The 18387-nt window shown below is 42.4% G+C and overlaps 4 protein-coding genes across 4 annotated transcripts in view; 3 read left to right on the top strand and 1 right to left on the bottom strand.

Annotated features, from left to right (window-relative positions):
• The window catches only part of LOC144653604 (NTF2-related export protein 2-like), a 218990-nt gene that overhangs the window by 3279 nt on the left and 197324 nt on the right, over positions 1 to 18387 (bottom strand). The window lies entirely within an intron of this gene.
• LOC144653518 (E3 ubiquitin-protein ligase TRIM45-like) lies at positions 2841 to 5719 on the top strand. Its single transcript, XM_078513512.1, has one exon. It carries the CDS (start codon positions 2890 to 2892, stop codon positions 5098 to 5100), a length of 2211 nt encoding a protein of 736 aa, XP_078369638.1. The 5' UTR covers positions 2841 to 2889; the 3' UTR covers positions 5101 to 5719.
• Positions 8955 to 11842, top strand: LOC144653517 (E3 ubiquitin-protein ligase TRIM45-like). The gene has a single exon (XM_078513511.1). It carries the CDS (start codon positions 9004 to 9006, stop codon positions 11212 to 11214), a length of 2211 nt encoding a protein of 736 aa, XP_078369637.1. The 5' UTR covers positions 8955 to 9003; the 3' UTR covers positions 11215 to 11842.
• Positions 15043 to 17924, top strand: LOC144653516 (E3 ubiquitin-protein ligase TRIM45-like). Its single transcript, XM_078513509.1, has one exon. The coding sequence runs from the start codon at positions 15092 to 15094 to the stop codon at positions 17303 to 17305; it is 2214 nt and encodes a 737-aa protein (XP_078369635.1). The 5' UTR covers positions 15043 to 15091; the 3' UTR covers positions 17306 to 17924.

Below are 18387 nucleotides of genomic sequence, written 5' to 3'. Positions count from 1 at the left end.
GGATTTCACGACAAGAGAGAACGCCTAGGGACTAGGCTGGAAATACTCCTAGTGGCTTCATGCTACTGAAACCGGGATAAGCTCTGGCCCGTTTGGCCACTAGGCTCGTACGCAGACTTGACCTTTACCATTACTTTTCCGAAGAGACTCGCTTTATTCTCTGGTTCTGAGGATGCTAAAGTCTGTTTCCCTGAGGCGAAAATGGTTATTCCAAAAATTATTTCGCCCAGTAGTTCCGAGGAATTTCCCTTATACCTCTTCAGTCTATATCACCGCGCAAGCTATATAACTAGTTGGGACGAGACAAAGTAAACCGGGTAAATTTAGCGCGATGAAAGTCGGTCAGTTCTTGTAGTCTTCCGTCATGCCGATTTTCTCGTGTACTTGTTTTTCCCCTCCCGGCTGACACCCAGTTTCTCTCTACAACCCGCAAACGAGTAACTTTCGAGTCGCTATGCTAAACCCACTCCACGAGAGGAGCACTACACAAGCTTAGTCACAATTGGTTTCGGCGTGAGTTTGCACGTGCTTTAACACTAACTCCAGAATCATTAAGAACGATCGCGCGAAAATCTTCCCACATTGACTTTTTAACCGTGAGAAGCCGGTTCATAATCTGGACCGCGTTTTTTCTTTTGTCGTTTTGTCGGTAAATCGTGGCAGACCCACGCGGCCCAGCCGGCTCCTTGGTGACGGTCACGCAAGATTTGATGCAAGTTATCCTGAACTCTCTCTTCGCGCGCCTGGGTTCAGCCCCCTATGTAGGGCGGGGGTAGGGAGAGTTCAGGGACTGGACTAGCACACTCCGTAACTCACGCAAACACGATTTGTGTGTTCCTCAAGTGACTGCTTTTCTAAAGATTTTTTACTGTGCGGCTCTGTCACCTTTCTAGCCAAAGAACTGAAAGAGGTGGTCAAGCATTAACCCCACGGTTCTTAACTGCTTGAAGTTTCTTGTTTCTAACTTTCACCATTGTGAGATTATAAAATGGGAAAAATAGTTACTCGTCGATACTCATGTCAGAAATTAAAAAATTCGTCGAGGAGATAAAATGTACTAAAGACCATCCTAAATCTTGATCCGACTTCGTTACTGAACATGCTTAGTGCAAAAAATATTGCTAATAAATCCCTAAAAAAAATTTCTCTGCCTGGTATTGTTTACATACTATTTACGTTCCTTATCAGTCAATTCCAAGCGAGATCATCCCCCCCGGGCAACCCCCGGGCATTTGACCGCTACTAAAGCCCAGATAGTGGGGAATTTGATCGAACAGAAGCCCGGATGGTCGGGCATTTGACCGAATGATCGTTGTCACAAAATGTGTTATAAACTATTTAAAGCGCTAGCGAGCTCCCCGGGGGGGGGGGGTACTCCATATAACGGCCTATACGGGGAGGCTCCGCACAAAAGGGGTACCTTTTTCAGGCTTCAGGTATATAAAAGGGTAGCGATTTCACAAGTTTAGGTATATGAAAGGGTATAAAAATCCGTCATTTAGGTTGTTTAAAAGGCCTGTAATTAAAATATTTCGAACAGACGCACTTTATGGCTGTGTTATTTTAATTTATTAAGCGCTACATAAAAATGACAAGAAAACGTCCTGTTCTAAGGCTATGTCATGTCTTTTAGGTATATGAAAGGGGTACCTTTTTTCAGTAAAAGGTATAGGAAAGGGGTACAATTTCTGTCAAAATGGTATATAAAAGGGTAAGGGGTAAGAGCTTGGGGCGGAGCCTCCCCGTATAAAACTTTTTTGAGTGCCCCCCCCCCCCCGGGGCGAGCTCAAGCGCTTGAAGTTAGTATTTGGTTACGTTAATGTAATGTACCTAGTTTCAACGTATCTATCTTTTCCTATTAAAATTGGCTGATAAATAGGGCCGGAGTGTCCGTTTAGACCAAGTGTTAACGATAAGGTAACTGGTCGTTAGCGAATCCGCTCGTACTCGTAGGCAAAACGACTGCAATTCAACGAGAAAACCGACTCACAATGACATTTCACCCCCGACTGGTGGGGCATTTGACCATGCAACTGGCCCACGTAGTGGGAAATCAAATAGAGATCAAATAGCGCGTACCGTGACGCTTACGTCACGCGGCCCCAAACACAGATTGTCTGCCTGTGCAGGGACCCTGCATAGTCTACCGTGATGAGGAGGAAATATATCTTATATCCTTCCCCTTCCCCAGTATTTTGACGAGCCTGTAGGGCGTGTCGACAAGCAAATAACGAGTAACAATGGGCAGCGAGTAACAAGTAGCATTAAAGGGAAAAAGACTAAAGATTGATTATCAACGTTTTTCTTTTCCGAAATCCTGAAGTGGAACCGTGTTTTTCGCTCTTGCGCGATCAAACGAGTAAAAGGACTTCAGAAAAATTGTTCTTTCAGAGTAAAGAAAAGAACGCGCGTTATTTGAACACCACTGGCTTCCCCGTCCGAGACCGTGACATGGGTGTCACGCAAGGCACCCACAAGTCGGTTATAAATTCATCCTATTGGTGTATATTGGACACGAATTTAATACCCACAAGTCTACGTCCCCCGTATCCTCTGGTACAAAATATGCTGTGTAGAAAAACATGACCATATTTCCAATGAGGTATTTTTGAAATGTTCAAGTCCATGAACGGAGTATCCGAAATTATTTTATCCAGCGTACCACATCGCATACACTAGCAATCGATGCAACACCGAATGTTTGTCATATCGGCACAACTTCCGCTTTCACGCGAGGTCAGAGGGTTCGATCTGCCTGGTTGGCTCCTGAAATAAATAAAAGACCATAAAGTGATTATATATTATGTTTTATTCATGTTTAAGTCGGCAGTTCTCGAAATCGTAAACACCAGAAAGGTGTGTTCGATTCCACTGCCGTTTCACAATCTGATGGAGTCTCTCTTGAATAACCTCAAAAAACAAGTTACTTGTTCGATCTGTTTGGATACTTACACCAAACCCAAGACAATAACTTGTCTTCATACCTTCTGTTGTGAGTGCTTGGAGAAATACGCATTAACCAGCCAAAGACAAGGCAAATTTCGTTGCCCTCAGTGTCAGGAAGAAGTTGGCATCCCTGAAGGAAATCGTTTTGATGATTTTCCGACCAGTTTTCTGCACAACAGTTTGTTGAGTCTTCTTGCTGTGCAACAAAGTGGCAGTGGAAGCGAAATCAGTTGCGGTATTTGTAAGAGAAAGGACGCTGAGATCAGCTACTGCTTTGATTGTGAAAAATTGTTGTGTCTTGACTGTTTAAACGCACATGAAGTGTTCAGAGTCGCTGCGTTTGAAGGACACAAAGTCATGCCAGTAAAACAGTTTCAAGCCCAAGACTACGAGGCCTTCTTAAAGCGACAATCCTTTTGCTCTCAGCAGTACCACGAAAAAGAGGTAACCGGGTTTTTCTGTGTTGAATGCCAAACTTGTGTTTGTCAAATTTGCATAAACACTGATCATAAGAATCATAATTTTGATCAACTTGAAAAAGCAGCTGATCGCGAGAAAGCCAACATCAAGGCGGGCGTCGAATTGATGAAAGAAAAGATAAAAGTTCACAGTGATGTGATGCGTCAACTTGAAGAAACGGCTTCTAAGCTAGAAGCTAATGTAACCGCCGCTATACGCGAAGTTATCCAAGCAAAAGAACAAGTGATAGCTAAGATTCAAGAACTCGAGCAAGAGGCCATTACCGCCCTCAAAAAAACACGCGGATCGAGAATGGAGAAATTAGGCTGTGTCAAGAAACAAGTGCAGTCTTCGACCAAGCGAATCAACCAAGCAGTTGAGTTTGCTATTAGCCTGGTTCAAGGAAGCTCAAGCCTAGATATTATGCAAAGCAAGGAGAATTTGAAACAGCGATTCGAAGATCTTAACAAGACCCCAGTCCCAGCACTTCCGGTTAGTTCATTCTTGAAGTTTATCTCGACTATTGCACCCGAGAGTTTAAGCCTGGGTTACATGGCAACCAGCGAAACAGATCTACGTCTGTCTAAAGTAGAAGGACTAACTGAAAATTTCCAAGCTGGTTTAGAAGCAGAGTTTGTGGTCTGTCCTAACACATCTAAAGAAGAACTGACGAGTGAAGCTCAAAGTAAATTTAACGTTGAAGTGCTCGTGGAACCCGCTGAACAAGAAGAAAGTTTGATTATTAATGAAAAAGAAGATGGAAATTTCCTGGTGAAATTCATACCAAAAGTACCAGGCAGCCACAACATCACAGTGAAGATAAATGACGACGAACTTGCTAAGAGTCCTTTCACTGTCCAAGTAATGGAACAACCCCTTGATATTGTGGGTGAGTTACATTTACAAGGAGGAATTATTCATCAGCCACGTGGAATTGCTGTTAACAGTAAAGGACTGATCGCTGTATGTGACTATAAAACACACTGTATCCTAACATTTAACAATGAAGGGACGTTTATGCGAAAACTTGGCTGCTATGGAAATAATCCTGGACAGTTGAACAAACCAGCTGGCGTCACATTCCTGAATGATGACGAGACTTTGGTGGCAGACGACTTAAATCACCGCATTCAGCAGTTTAATGTACAGACAGGGGACTTTGTGAATAGTTTTGGAACGTACGGGACAGGAGAGGGCAAGCTTCAGAATCCAGAAAGTGTCTGCATTGATGGTGAAGGACATGTCGTTGTAGCCGACTTTAACAACAACAGAATCCAGGTCTTAACAAAAGATGGTAAATCTGTGTTTAAATTTGGAGATAGCGGCTTAGAAAAGCTCAACCAACCCATTGCATGCGTTTATCACAAAAATATGTTCATTGTATCTGACTGTAGGAACCATTGTTTGAAAGTATTTGACAGTTCAGGGAAGTTTTTGTACAAGATTGGAGAAAAAGGCAAGGCCAACGGACAGTTCGCCTATCCTTGGGGTTTGTGTGTTTATAAACATAACGATCGTTACAATCTTCTTGTATGTGACAGAGACAATTGTCGCATTCAGCAGTTTACAGTGGATGGTTGTTTTACTGGCAAAAGTGTTGCTGGACTAAAAGACCCAGCATACATAGCTACAACACCGGATGGTCGCATTTTGGTTACAGATTACAAAGCGAAAAAAATATATGTCCTTAAATAAGTGACATAATGTAAAAAAGAACCTTATCGAACTTTTAACGCAAAAAGTAACTGAACACGTTTTCATCGGGTGAGTCAGTGTATGACATTAGAAACTTCAGAGACCAAGATAATGAATTTCCTACTTAGAATTTCCCAATATATATATATATACCGCTGCAAGATGATCTGAGCAGCTGAGCACAAATATATTTGGAAGCAGACTTTTTTGATCAAAGGGTTTTTCTATGAGGATCCTGAAGGGGGGTATTAATTTCCATTTCCTGATTTACCCAATTCCTTTTCCCAGTTCCATTGTTTTTTGTTTGTGATTCCCAGTCCTAACTATTGTTTGTGCTGTTTTATTTTTCTTTTGTTGTTTGGTTGGCCAGGAAGGAAAATTCGTAGGTTTCTGATAAGTTAAAGAGGTGAAATGTTATATAGCGTTCAAAGAAATTTGTAAATATTAAGAGTAAAATTAATGACGTTCTTTCGTCGCTTGTTGAGCTTTTGAGTTTTAGATGAAGTGTAGAACATCTTACTTGGTCAACACATTACTGACCGTGCTATGACACGGAACTTGAAAAGAAGAAAAACGAAAACAACAGAATTTTATGTATTAAATGGTTCACTGAAAAACATTCAGCTCACTTTTGTATTTTGTTGTGATGTCACTTTTCGAAAGAAGCCTTTATCTTATTTTTACTCTTTATTTTTTTTTTTTTTCGTGTGGCCTAAATAGTGCTCTGGACTCCGGTTTGAGCGCTACGGGTTCAAGCCCTGGCCGGGGTAACTGTGTTGTGGTTTTGGGCAAGACACCTTTACTCTCATAGTGCCTCTCTCTACCCAGGGTGTATAATTGGGTACCGGCAAATTTAATTCTGGGGGGGGGGGGGAGGTTACCCTGCAATGGCTTTTGCATTCCATCGAGAAGGGGAGTAGAAATACTCCAGGCTAGTCCCTTGGCGTTCTTGGCTCGGTCAAACCTGGACCCCATTGTGAGCCATGACGTCACCGGGAGAGACTTCGCGCGGATTTCACGACAAGAGAGAACGCCTAGGGACTAGGCTGGAAATGCTCCTAGTGGCTTCATGCTACTGAAACCGGGATAAGCTCTGGCCCGTTTGGCCACTAGGCTCGTACGCAGACTTGACCTTTACCATTACTTTTCCGAAGAGACTCGCTTTATTCTCTGGTTCTGAGGATGCTAAAATCTGTTTCCCTGAGGCGAAAATGGTTATTCCAAAAATTATTTCGCCCAGTAGTTCCGAGGAATTTCCCTTATACCTCTTCAGTCTATATCACCGCGCAAGCTATATAACTAGTTGGGACGAGACAAAGTAAACCGGGTAAATTTAGCGCGATGAAAGTCGGTCAGTTCTTGTAGTCTTCCGTCATGCCGATTTTCTCGTGTACTTGTTTTTCCCCTCCCGGCTGACACCCAGTTTCTCTCTACAACCCGCAAACGAGTAACTTTCGAGTCGCTATGCTAAACCCACTCCACGAGAGGAGCACTACACAAGCTTAGTCACAATTGGTTTCGGCGTGAGTTTGCACGTGCTTTAACACTAACTCCAGAATCATTAAGAACGATCGCGCGAAAATCTTCCCACATTGACTTTTTAACCGTGAGAAGCCGGTTCATAATCTGGACCGCGTTTTTTCTTTTGTCGTTTTGTCGGTAAATCGTGGCAGACCCACGCGGCCCAGCCGGCTCCTTGGTGACGGTCACGCAAGATTTGATGCAAGTTATCCTGAACTCTCTCTTCGCGCGCCTGGGTTCAGCCCCCTATGTAGGGCGGGGGTAGGGAGAGTTCAGGGACTGGACTAGCACACTCCGTAACTCACGCAAACACGATTTGTGTGTTCCTCAAGTGACTGCTTTTCTAAAGATTTTTTACTGTGCGGCTCTGTCACCTTTCTAGCCAAAGAACTGAAAGAGGTGGTCAAGCATTAACCCCACGGTTCTTAACTGCTTGAAGTTTCTTGTTTCTAACTTTCACCATTGTGAGATTATAAAATGGGAAAAATAGTTACTCGTCGATACTCATGTCAGAAATTAAAAAATTCGTCGAGGAGATAAAATGTACTAAAGACCATCCTAAATCTTGATCCGATTTCGTTACTGAACATGCTTAGTGCAAAAAATATTGCTAATAAATCCCTAAAAAAAATTTCTCTGCCTGGTATTGTTTACATACTATTTACGTTCCTTATCAGTCAATTCCAAGCGAGATCATCCCCCCCGGGCAACCCCCGGGCATTTGACCGCTACTAAAGCCCAGATAGTGGGGAATTTGATCGAACAGAAGCCCGGATGGTCGGGCATTTGACCGAATGATCGTTGTCACAAAATGTGTTATAAACTATTTAAAGCGCTAGCGAGCTCCCCGGGGGGGGGGGGGGTACTCCATATAACGGCCTATACGGGGAGGCTCCGCACAAAAGGGGTACCTTTTTCAGGCTTCAGGTATATAAAAGGGTAGCGATTTCACAAGTTTAGGTATATGAAAGGGTATAAAAATCCGTCATTTAGGTTTTTTAAAAGGCCTGTAATTAAAATATTTCGAACAGACGCACTTTATGGCTGTATTATTTTAATTTATTAAGCGCTACATAAAAATGACAAGAAAACGTCCTGTTCTAAGGCTATGTCATGTCTTTTAGGTATATGAAAGGGGTACCTTTTTTCAGTAAAAGGTATAGGAAAGGGGTACAATTTCTGTCAAAATGGTATATAAAAGGGTAAGGGGTAAGAGCTTGGGGCGGAGCTTCCCCGTATAAAACTTTTTTGAGTGCCCCCCCCCCCCCGGGGCGAGCTCAAGCGCTTGAAGTTAGTATTTGGTTACGTTAATGTAATGTACCTAGTTTCAACGTATCTATCTTTTCCTATTAAAATTGGCTGATAAATAGGGCCGGAGTGTCCGTTTAGACCAAGTGTTAACGATAAGGTAACTGGTCGTTAGCGAATCCGCTCGTACTCGTAGGCAAAACGACTGCAATTCAACGAGAAAACCGACTCACAATGACATTTCACCCCCGACTGGTGGGGCATTTGACCATGCAACTGGCCCACGTAGTGGGAAATCAAATAGAGATCAAATAGCGCGTACCGTGACGCTTACGTCACGCGGCCCCAAACACAGATTGTCTGCCTGTGCAGGGACCCTGCATAGTCTACCGTGATGAGGAGGAAATATATCTTATATCCTTCCCCTTCCCCAGTATTTTGACGAGCCTGTAGGGCGTGTCGACAAGCAAATAACGAGTAACAATGGGCAGCGAGTAACAAGTAGCATTAAAGGGAAAAAGACTAAAGATTGATTATCAACGTTTTTCTTTTCCGAAATCCTGAAGTGGAACCGTGTTTTTCGCTCTTGCGCGATCAAACGAGTAAAAGGACTTCAGAAAAATTGTTCTTTCAGAGTAAAGAAAAGAACGCGCGTTATTTGAACACCACTGGCTTCCCCGTCCGAGACCGTGACATGGGTGTCACGCAAGGCACCCACAAGTCGGTTATAAATTCATGTCCTATTGGTGTATATTGGACACGAATTTAATACCCACAAGTCTACGTCCCCCGTATCCTCTGGTACAAAATATGCTGTGTAGAAAAACATGACCATATTTCCAATGAGGTATTTTTGAAATGTTCAAGTCCATGAACGGAGTATCCGAAATTATTTTATCCAGCGTACCACATCGCATACACTAGCAATCGATGCAACACCGAATGTTTGTCATATCGGCACAACTTCCGCTTTCACGCGAGGTCAGAGGGTTCGATCTGCCTGGTTGGCTCCTGAAATAAATAAAAGACCATAAAGTGATTATATATTATGTTTTATTCATGTTTAAGTCGGCAGTTCTCGAAATCGTAAACACCAGAAAGGTGTGTTCGATTCCACTGCCGTTTCACAATCTGATGGAGTCTCTCTTGAATAACCTCAAAAAACAAGTTACTTGTTCGATCTGTTTGGATACTTACACCAAACCCAAGACAATAACTTGTCTTCATACCTTCTGTTGTGAGTGCTTGGAGAAATACGCATTAACCAGCCAAAGACAAGGCAAATTTCGTTGCCCTCAGTGTCAGGAAGAAGTTGGCATCCCTGAAGGAAATCGTTTTGATGATTTTCCGACCAGTTTTCTGCACAACAGTTTGTTGAGTCTTCTTGCTGTGCAACAAAGTGGCAGTGGAAGCGAAATCAGTTGCGGTATTTGTAAGAGAAAGGACGCTGAGATCAGCTACTGCTTTGATTGTGAAAAATTGTTGTGTCTTGACTGTTTAAACGCACATGAAGTGTTCAGAGTCGCTGCGTTTGAAGGACACAAAGTCATGCCAGTAAAACAGTTTCAAGCCCAAGACTACGAGGCCTTCTTAAAGCGACAATCCTTTTGCTCTCAGCAGTACCACGAAAAAGAGGTAACCGGGTTTTTCTGTGTTGAATGCCAAACTTGTGTTTGTCAAATTTGCATAAACACTGATCATAAGAATCATAATTTTGATCAACTTGAAAAAGCAGCTGATCGCGAGAAAGCCAACATCAAGGCGGGCGTCGAATTGATGAAAGAAAAGATAAAAGTTCACAGTGATGTGATGCGTCAACTTGAAGAAACGGCTTCTAAGCTAGAAGCTAATGTAACCGCCGCTATACGCGAAGTTATCCAAGCAAAAGAACAAGTGATAGCTAAGATTCAAGAACTCGAGCAAGAGGCCATTACCGCCCTCAAAAAAACACGCGGATCGAGAATGGAGAAATTAGGCTGTGTCAAGAAACAAGTGCAGTCTTCGACCAAGCGAATCAACCAAGCAGTTGAGTTTGCTATTAGCCTGGTTCAAGGAAGCTCAAGCCTAGATATTATGCGAAGCAAGGAGAATTTGAAACAGCGATTCGAAGATCTTAACAAGACCCCAGTCCCAGCACTTCCGGTTAGTTCATTCTTGAAGTTTATCTCGACTATTGCACCCGAGAGTTTAAGCCTGGGTTACATGGCAACCAGCGAAACAGATGTACGTCTGTCTAAAGTAGAAGGACTAACTGAAAATTTCCAAGCTGGTTTAGAAGCAGAGTTTGTGGTCTGTCCTAACACATCTAAAGAAGAACTGACGAGTGAAGCTCAAAGTAAATTTAACGTTGAAGTGCTCGTGGAACCCGCTGAACAAGAAGAAAGTTTGATTATTAATGAAAAAGAAGATGGAAATTTCCTGGTGAAATTCATACCAAAAGTACCAGGCAGCCACAACATCACAGTGAAGATAAATGACGACGAACTTGCTAAGAGTCCTTTCACTGTCCAAGTAATGGAACAACCCCTTGATATTGTGGGTGAGTTACATTTACAAGGAGGAATTATTCATCAGCCACGTGGAATTGCTGTTAACAGTAAAGGACTGATCGCTGTATGTGACTATAAAACACACTGTATCCTAACATTTAACAATGAAGGGACGTTTATGCGAAAACTTGGCTGCTATGGAAATAATCCTGGACAGTTGAACAAACCAGCTGGCGTCACATTCCTGAATGATGACGAGACTTTGGTGGCAGACGACTTAAATCACCGCATTCAGCAGTTTAATGTACAGACAGGGGACTTTGTGAATAGTTTTGGAACGTACGGGACAGGAGAGGGCAAGCTTCAGAATCCAGAAAGTGTCTGCATTGATGGTGAAGGACATGTCGTTGTAGCCGACTTTAACAACAACAGAATCCAGGTCTTAACAAAAGATGGTAAATCTGTGTTTAAATTTGGAGATAGCGGCTTAGAAAAGCTCAACCAACCCATTGCATGCGTTTATCACAAAAATATGTTCATTGTACCTGACTGTAGGAACCATTGTTTGAAAGTATTTGACAGTTCAGGGAAGTTTTTGTACAAGATTGGAGAAAAAGGCAAGGCCAACGGACAGTTCGCCTATCCTTGGGGTTTGTGTGTTTATAAACATAACGATCGTTACAATCTTCTTGTATGTGACAGAGACAATAGTCGCATTCAGCAGTTTACAGTGGATGGTTGTTTTACTGGCAAAAGTGTTGCTGGACTAAAAGACCCAGCATACATAGCTACAACACCGGATGGTCGCATTTTGGTTACAGATTACAAAGCGAAAAAAATATATGTCCTTAAATAAGTGACATAATGTAAAAAAGAACCTTATCGAACTTTTAACGCAAAAAGTAACTGAACACGTTTTCATCGGGTGAGTCAGTGTATGACATTAGAAACTTCTGTGACCAAGATAATGAATTTCCTACTTAGAATTTCCCAATATATATATATATACCGCTGCAAGATGATCTGAGCAGCTGAGCACAAATATATTTGGAAGCAGACTTTTTTGATCAAAGGGTTTTTCTATGAGGATCCTGAAGGGGGGTATTAATTTCCATTTCCTGATTTACCCAATTCCTTTTCCCAGTTCCATTGTTTTTTGTTTGTGATTCCCAGTCCTAACTATTGTTTGTGCTGTTTTATTTTTCTTTTGTTGTTTGGTTGGCCAGGAAGGAAAATTCGTAGGTTTCTGATAAGTTAAAGAGGTAAAATGTTATATAGAGTTCAAAGAAATTTGTAAATATTAAGAGTAAAATTAATGACGTTCTTTCGTCGCTTGTTGAGCTTTTGAGTTTTAGATGAGGTGTAGAACATCTTACTTGGTCAACACATTACTGACCGTGCTATGACACGGAACTTGAAAAGAAGAAAAACGAAAACAACAGAATTTTATGTATTAAATGGTTCACTGAAAAACATTCAGCTCACTTTTGTATTTTGTTGTGATGTCACTTTTCGAAAGAAGCCTTTATCTTATTTTTACTCTTTATTTTTTTTTTTTCGTGTGGCCTAAATAGTGCTCTGGACTCCGGTTTGAGCGCTACGGGTTCAAGCCCTGGCCGGGGTAACTGTGTTGTGGTTTTGGGCAAGACACCTTTACTCTCATAGTGCCTCTCTCTACCCAGGGTGTATAATTGGGTACCGGCAAATTTAATTCTGGGGGGGGGGGGGGAGGTTACCCTGCAATGGCTTTTGCATTCCATCGAGAAGGGGAGTAGAAATACTCCAGGCTAGTCCCTTGGCGTTCTTGGCTCGGTCAAACCTGGACCCCATTGTGAGCCATGACGTCACCGGGAGAGACTTCGCGCGGATTTCACGACAAGAGAGAACGCCTAGGGACTAGGCTGGAAATACTCCTAGTGGCTTCATGCTACTGAAACCGGGATAAGCTCTGGCCCGTTTGGCCACTAGGCTCGTACGCAGACTTGACCTTTACCATTACTTTTCCGAAGAGACTCGCTTTATTCTCTGGTTCTGAGGATGCTAAAATCTGTTTCCCTGAGGCGAAAATGGTTATTCCAAAAATTATTTCGCCCAGTAGTTCCGAGGAATTTCCCTTATACCTCTTCAGTCTATATCACCGCGCAAGCTATATAACTAGTTGGGACGAGACAAAGTAAACCGGGTAAATTTAGCGCGATGAAAGTCGGTCAGTTCTTGTAGTCTTCCGTCATGCCGATTTTCTCGTGTACTTGTTTTTCCCCTCCCGGCTGACACCCAGTTTCTCTCTACAACCCGCAAACGAGTAACTTTCGAGTCGCTATGCTAAACCCACTCCACGAGAGGAGCACTACACAAGCTTAGTCACAATTGGTTTCGGCGTGAGTTTGCACGTGCTTTAACACTAACTCCAGAATCATTAAGAACGATCGCGCGAAAATCTTCCCACATTGACTTTTTAACCGTGAGAAGCCGGTTCATAATCTGGACCGCGTTTTTTCTTTTGTCGTTTTGTCGGTAAATCGTGGCAGACCCACGCGGCCCAGCCGGCTCCTTGGTGACGGTCACGCAAGATTTGATGCAAGTTATCCTGAACTCTCTCTTCGCGCGCCTGGGTTCAGCCCCCTATGTAGGGCGGGGGTAGGGAGAGTTCAGGGACTGGACTAGCACACTCCGTAACTCACGCAAACACGATTTGTGTGTTCCTCAAGTGACTGCTTTTCTAAAGATTTTTTACTGTGCGGCTCTGTCACCTTTCTAGCCAAAGAACTGAAAGAGGTGGTCAAGCATTAACCCCACGGTTCTTAACTGCTTGAAGTTTCTTGTTTCTAACTTTCACCATTGTGAGATTATAAAATGGGAAAAATAGTTACTCGTCGATACTCATGTCAGAAATTAAAAAATTCGTCGAGGAGATAAAATGTACTAAAGACCATCCTAAATCTTGATCCGACTTCGTTACTGAACATGCTTAGTGCAAAAAATATTGCTAATAAATCCCTAAAAAAAATTTCTCTGCCTGGTATTGTTTACATACTATTTACGTTCCTTATCAGTCAATTCCAAGCGAGATCATCCCCCCCGGGCAACCCCCGGGCATTTGACCGCTACTAAAGCCCAGATAGTGGGGAATTTGATCGAACAGAAGCCCGGATGGTCGGGCATTTGACCGAATGATCGTTGTCACAAAATGTGTTATAAACTATTTAAAGCGCTAGCGAGCTCCCCGGGGGGGGGGGGGGTACTCCATATAACGGCCTATACGGGGAGGCTCCGCACAAAAGGGGTACCTTTTTCAGGCTTCAGGTATATAAAAGGGTAGCGATTTCACAAGTTTAGGTATATGAAAGGGTATAAAAATCCGTCATTTAGGTTTTTTAAAAGGCCTGTAATTAAAATATTTCGAACAGACGCACTTTATGGCTGTATTATTTTAATTTATTAAGCGCTACATAAAAATGACAAGAAAACGTCCTGTTCTAAGGCTATGTCATGTCTTTTAGGTATATGAAAGGGGTACCTTTTTTCAGTAAAAGGTATAGGAAAGGGGTACAATTTCTGTCAAAATGGTATATAAAAGGGTAAGGGGTAAGAGCTTGGGGCGGAGCCTCCCCGTATAAAACTTTTTTGAGTGCCCCCCCCCCCCGGGGCGAGCTCAAGCGCTTGAAGTTAGTATTTGGTTACGTTAATGTAATGTACCTAGTTTCAACGTATCTATCTTTTCCTATTAAAATTGGCTGATAAATAGGGCCGGAGTGTCCGTTTAGACCAAGTGTTAACGATAAGGTAACTGGTCGTTAGCGAATCCGCTCGTACTCGTAGGCAAAACGACTGCAATTCAACGAGAAAACCGACTCACAATGACATTTCACCCCCGACTGGTGGGGCATTTGACCATGCAACTGGCCCACGTAGTGGGAAATCAAATAGAGATCAAATAGCGCGTACCGTGACGCTTACGTCACGCGGCCCCAAACACAGATTGTCTGCCTGTGCAGGGACCCTGCATAGTCTACCGTGATGAGGAGGAAATATATCTTATATCCTTCCCCTTCCCCAGTATTTTGACGAGCCTGTAGGGCGTGTCGACAAGCAAATAACGAGTAACAATGGGCAGCGAGTAACAAGTAGCATTAAAGGGAAAAAGACTAAAGATTGATTATCAACGTTTTTCTTTTCCGAAATCCTGAAGTGGAACCGTGTTTTTCGCTCTTGCGCGATCAAACGAGTAAAAGGACTTCAGAAAAATTGTTCTTTCAGAGTAAAGAAAAGAACGCGCGTTATTTGAACACCACTGGCTTCCCCGTCCGAGACCGTGACATGGGTGTCACGCAAGGCACCCACAAGTCGGTTATAAATTCACGAATTTAATACCCACCAGTCTACGTCCCCCGTATCCTCTGGTACAAAATATGCTGTGTAGAAAAACATGACCATATTTCCAATGAGGTATTTTTGAAATGTTCAAGTCCATGAACGGAGTATCCGAAATTATTTTATCCAGCGTACCACATCGCATACACTAGCAATCGATGCAACACCGAATGTTTGTCATATCGGCACAACTTCCGCTTTCACGCGAGGTCAGAGGGTTCGATCTGCCTGGTTGGCTCCTGAAATAAATAAAAGACCATAAAGTGATTATATATTATGTTTTATTCATGTTTAAGTCGGCAGTTCTCGAAATCGTAAACACCAGAAAGGTGTGTTCGATTCCACTGCCGTTTCACAATCTGATGGAGTCTCTCTTGAATAACCTCAAAAAACAAGTTACTTGTTCGATCTGTTTGGATACTTACACCAAACCCAAGACAATAACTTGTCTTCATACCTTCTGTTGTGAGTGCTTGGAGAAATACGCATTAACCAGCCAAAGACAAGGCAAATTTCGTTGCCCTCAGTGTCAGGAAGAAGTTGGCATCCCTGAAGGAAATCGTTTTGATGATTTTCCGACCAGTTTTCTGCACAACAGTTTGTTGAGTCTTCTTGCTGTGCAACAAAGTGGCAGTGGAAGCGAAATCAGTTGCGGTATTTGTAAGAGAAAGGACGCTGAGATCAGCTACTGCTTTGATTGTGAAAAATTGTTGTGTCTTGACTGTTTAAACGCACATGAAGTGTTCAGAGTCGCTGCGTTTGAAGGACACAAAGTCATGCCAGTAAAACAGTTTCAAGCCCAAGACTATGAGGCCTTGTTAAAGCGACAATCCTTTTGCTCTCAGCAGTACCACGAAAAAGAGGTAACCGGGTTTTTCTGTGTTGAATGCCAAACTTGTGTTTGTCAAATTTGCATAAACACTGATCATAAGAATCATAATTTTGATCAACTTGAAAAAGCAGCTGGTCGCGAGAAAGCCAACATCATCAAGGCGGGCGTCGAATTGATGAAAGAAAAGATAAAAGTTCACAGTGATGTGATGCGTCAACTTGAAGAAACGGCTTCTAAGCTAGAAGCTAATGTAACCGCCGCTATACGCGAAGTTATCCAAGCAAAAGAACAAGTGATAGCTAAGATTCAAGAACTCGAGCAAGAGGCCATTACCGCCCTCAAAAAAACACGCGGATCGAGAATGGAGAAATTAGGCTGTGTCAAGAAAGAAGTGCAGTCTTCGACCAAGCGAATCAACCAAGCAGTTGAGTTTGCTATTAGCCTGGTTCAAGGAAGCTCAAGCCTAGATATTATGCAAAGCAAGGAGAATTTGAAACAGCGATTCGAAGATCTTAACAAGACCCCAGTCCCAGCACTTCCGGTTAGTTCATTCTTGAAGTTTATCTCGACTATTGCACCCGAGAGTTTAAGCCTGGGTTACATGGCAACCAGCGAAACAGATGTACGTCTGTCTAAAGTAGAAGGACTAACTGAAAATTTCCAAGCTGGTTTAGAAGCAGAGTTTGTGGTCTGTCCTAACACATCTAAAGAAGAACTGACGAGTGAAGCTCAAAGTAAATTTAACGTTGAAGTGCTCGTGGAACCCGCTGAACAAGAAGAAAGTTTGATTATTAATGAAAAAGAAGATGGAAATTTCCTGGTGAAATTCATACCAAAAGTACCAGGCAGCCACAACATCACAGTGAAGATAAATGACGACGAACTTGCTAAGAGTCCTTTCACTGTCCAAGTAATGGAACAACCCCTTGATATTGTGGGTGAGTTACATTTACAAGGAGGAATTATTCATCAGCCACGTGGAATTGCTGTTAACAGTAAAGGACTGATCGCTGTATGTGACTATAAAACACACTGTATCCTAACATTTAACAATGAAGGGACGTTTATGCGAAAACTTGGCTGCTATGGAAATAATCCTGGACAGTTGAACAAACCAGCTGGCGTCACATTCCTGAATGATGACGAGACTTTGGTGGCAGACGACTTAAATCACCGCATTCAGCAGTTTAATGTACAGACAGGGGACTTTGTGAATAGTTTTGGAACGTACGGGACAGGAGAGGGCAAGCTTCAGAATCCAGAAAGTGTCTGCATTGATGGTGAAGGACATGTCGTTGTAGCCGACTGTAACAACAACAGAATCCAGGTCTTAACAAAAGATGGTAAATCTGTGTTTAAATTTGGAGATAGCGGCTTAGAAAAGCTCAACCAACCCATTGCATGCGTTTATCACAAAAATATGTTCATTGTACCTGACTGTAGGAACCATTGTTTGAAAGTATTTGACAGTTCAGGGAAGTTTTTGTACAAGATTGGAGAAAAAGGCAAGGCCAACGGACAGTTCGCCTATCCTTGGGGTTTGTGTGTTTATAAACATAACGATCGTTACAATCTTCTTGTATGTGACAGAGACAATAGTCGCATTCAGCAGTTTACAGTGGATGGTTGTTTTACTGGCAAAAGTGTTGCTGGACTAAAAGACCCAGCATACATAGCTACAACACCGGATGGTCGCATTTTGGTTACAGATTACAAAGCGAAAAAAATATATGTCCTTAAATAAGTGACATAATGTAAAAAAGAACCTTATCGAACTTTTAACGCAAAAAGTAACTGAACACGTTTTCATCGGGTGAGTCAGTGTATGAAATTAGAAACTTCAGAGACCAAGATAATGAATTTCCTACTTAGAATTTCCCAATATATATATATATACCGCTGCAAGATGATCTGAGCAGCTGAGCACAAATATATTTGGAAGCAGACTTTTTTGATCAAAGGGTTTTTCTATGAGGATCCTGAAGGGGGGTATTAATTTCCATTTCCTGATTTACCCAATTCCTTTTCCCAGTTCCATTGTTTTTTGTTTGTGATTCCCAGTCCTAACTATTGTTTGTGCTGTTTTATTTTTCTTTTGTTGTTTGGTTGGCCAGGAAGGAAAATTCGTAGGTTTCTGATAAGTTAAAGAGGTGAAATGTTATATAGCGTTCAAAGAAATTTGTAAATATTAAGAGTAAAATTAATGACGTTCTTTCGTCGCTTGTTGAGCTTTTGAGTTTTAGATGAAGTGTAGAACATCTTACTTGGTCAACACATTACTGACCGTGCTATGACACGGAACTTGAAAAGAAGAAAAACGAAAACAACAGAATTTTATGTATTAAATGGTTCACTGAAAAACATTCAGCTCACTTTTGTATTTTGTTGTGATGTCACTTTTCGAAAGAAGCCTTTATCTTATTTTTACTCTTTATTTTTTTTTTTTCGTGTGGCCTAAATAGTGCTCTGGACTCCGGTTTGAGCGCTACGGGTTCAAGCCCTGGCCGGGGTAACTGTGTTGTGGTTTTGGGCAAGACACCTTTACTCTCATAGTGCCTCTCTCTACCCAGGGTGTATAATTGGGTACCGGCAAATTTAATTCTGGGGGGGAGGTTACCCTGCAATGGCTTTTGCATTCCATCGAGAAGGGGAGTAGAAATACTCCAGGCTAGTCCCTTGGCGTTCTTGGCTCGGTCAAACCTGGACCCCATTGTGAGCCATGACGTCACCGGGAGAGACTTCGCGCGGATTTCACGACAAGAGAGAACGCCTAGGGACTAGGCTGGAAATACTCCTAGTGGCTTCATGCTACTGAAACCGGGATAA

This window comes from Oculina patagonica, chromosome 5 (genome assembly GCF_052425735.1).
Source record: "Oculina patagonica isolate OP01 chromosome 5, crgOcupat, whole genome shotgun sequence".
In the NCBI taxonomy this organism is placed as follows: domain Eukaryota; kingdom Metazoa; phylum Cnidaria; class Anthozoa; order Scleractinia; family Oculinidae; genus Oculina; species Oculina patagonica.
Note: the sequence above shows the minus strand (reverse complement) of the source record. Positions and strands in the feature narration are given on the sequence as shown.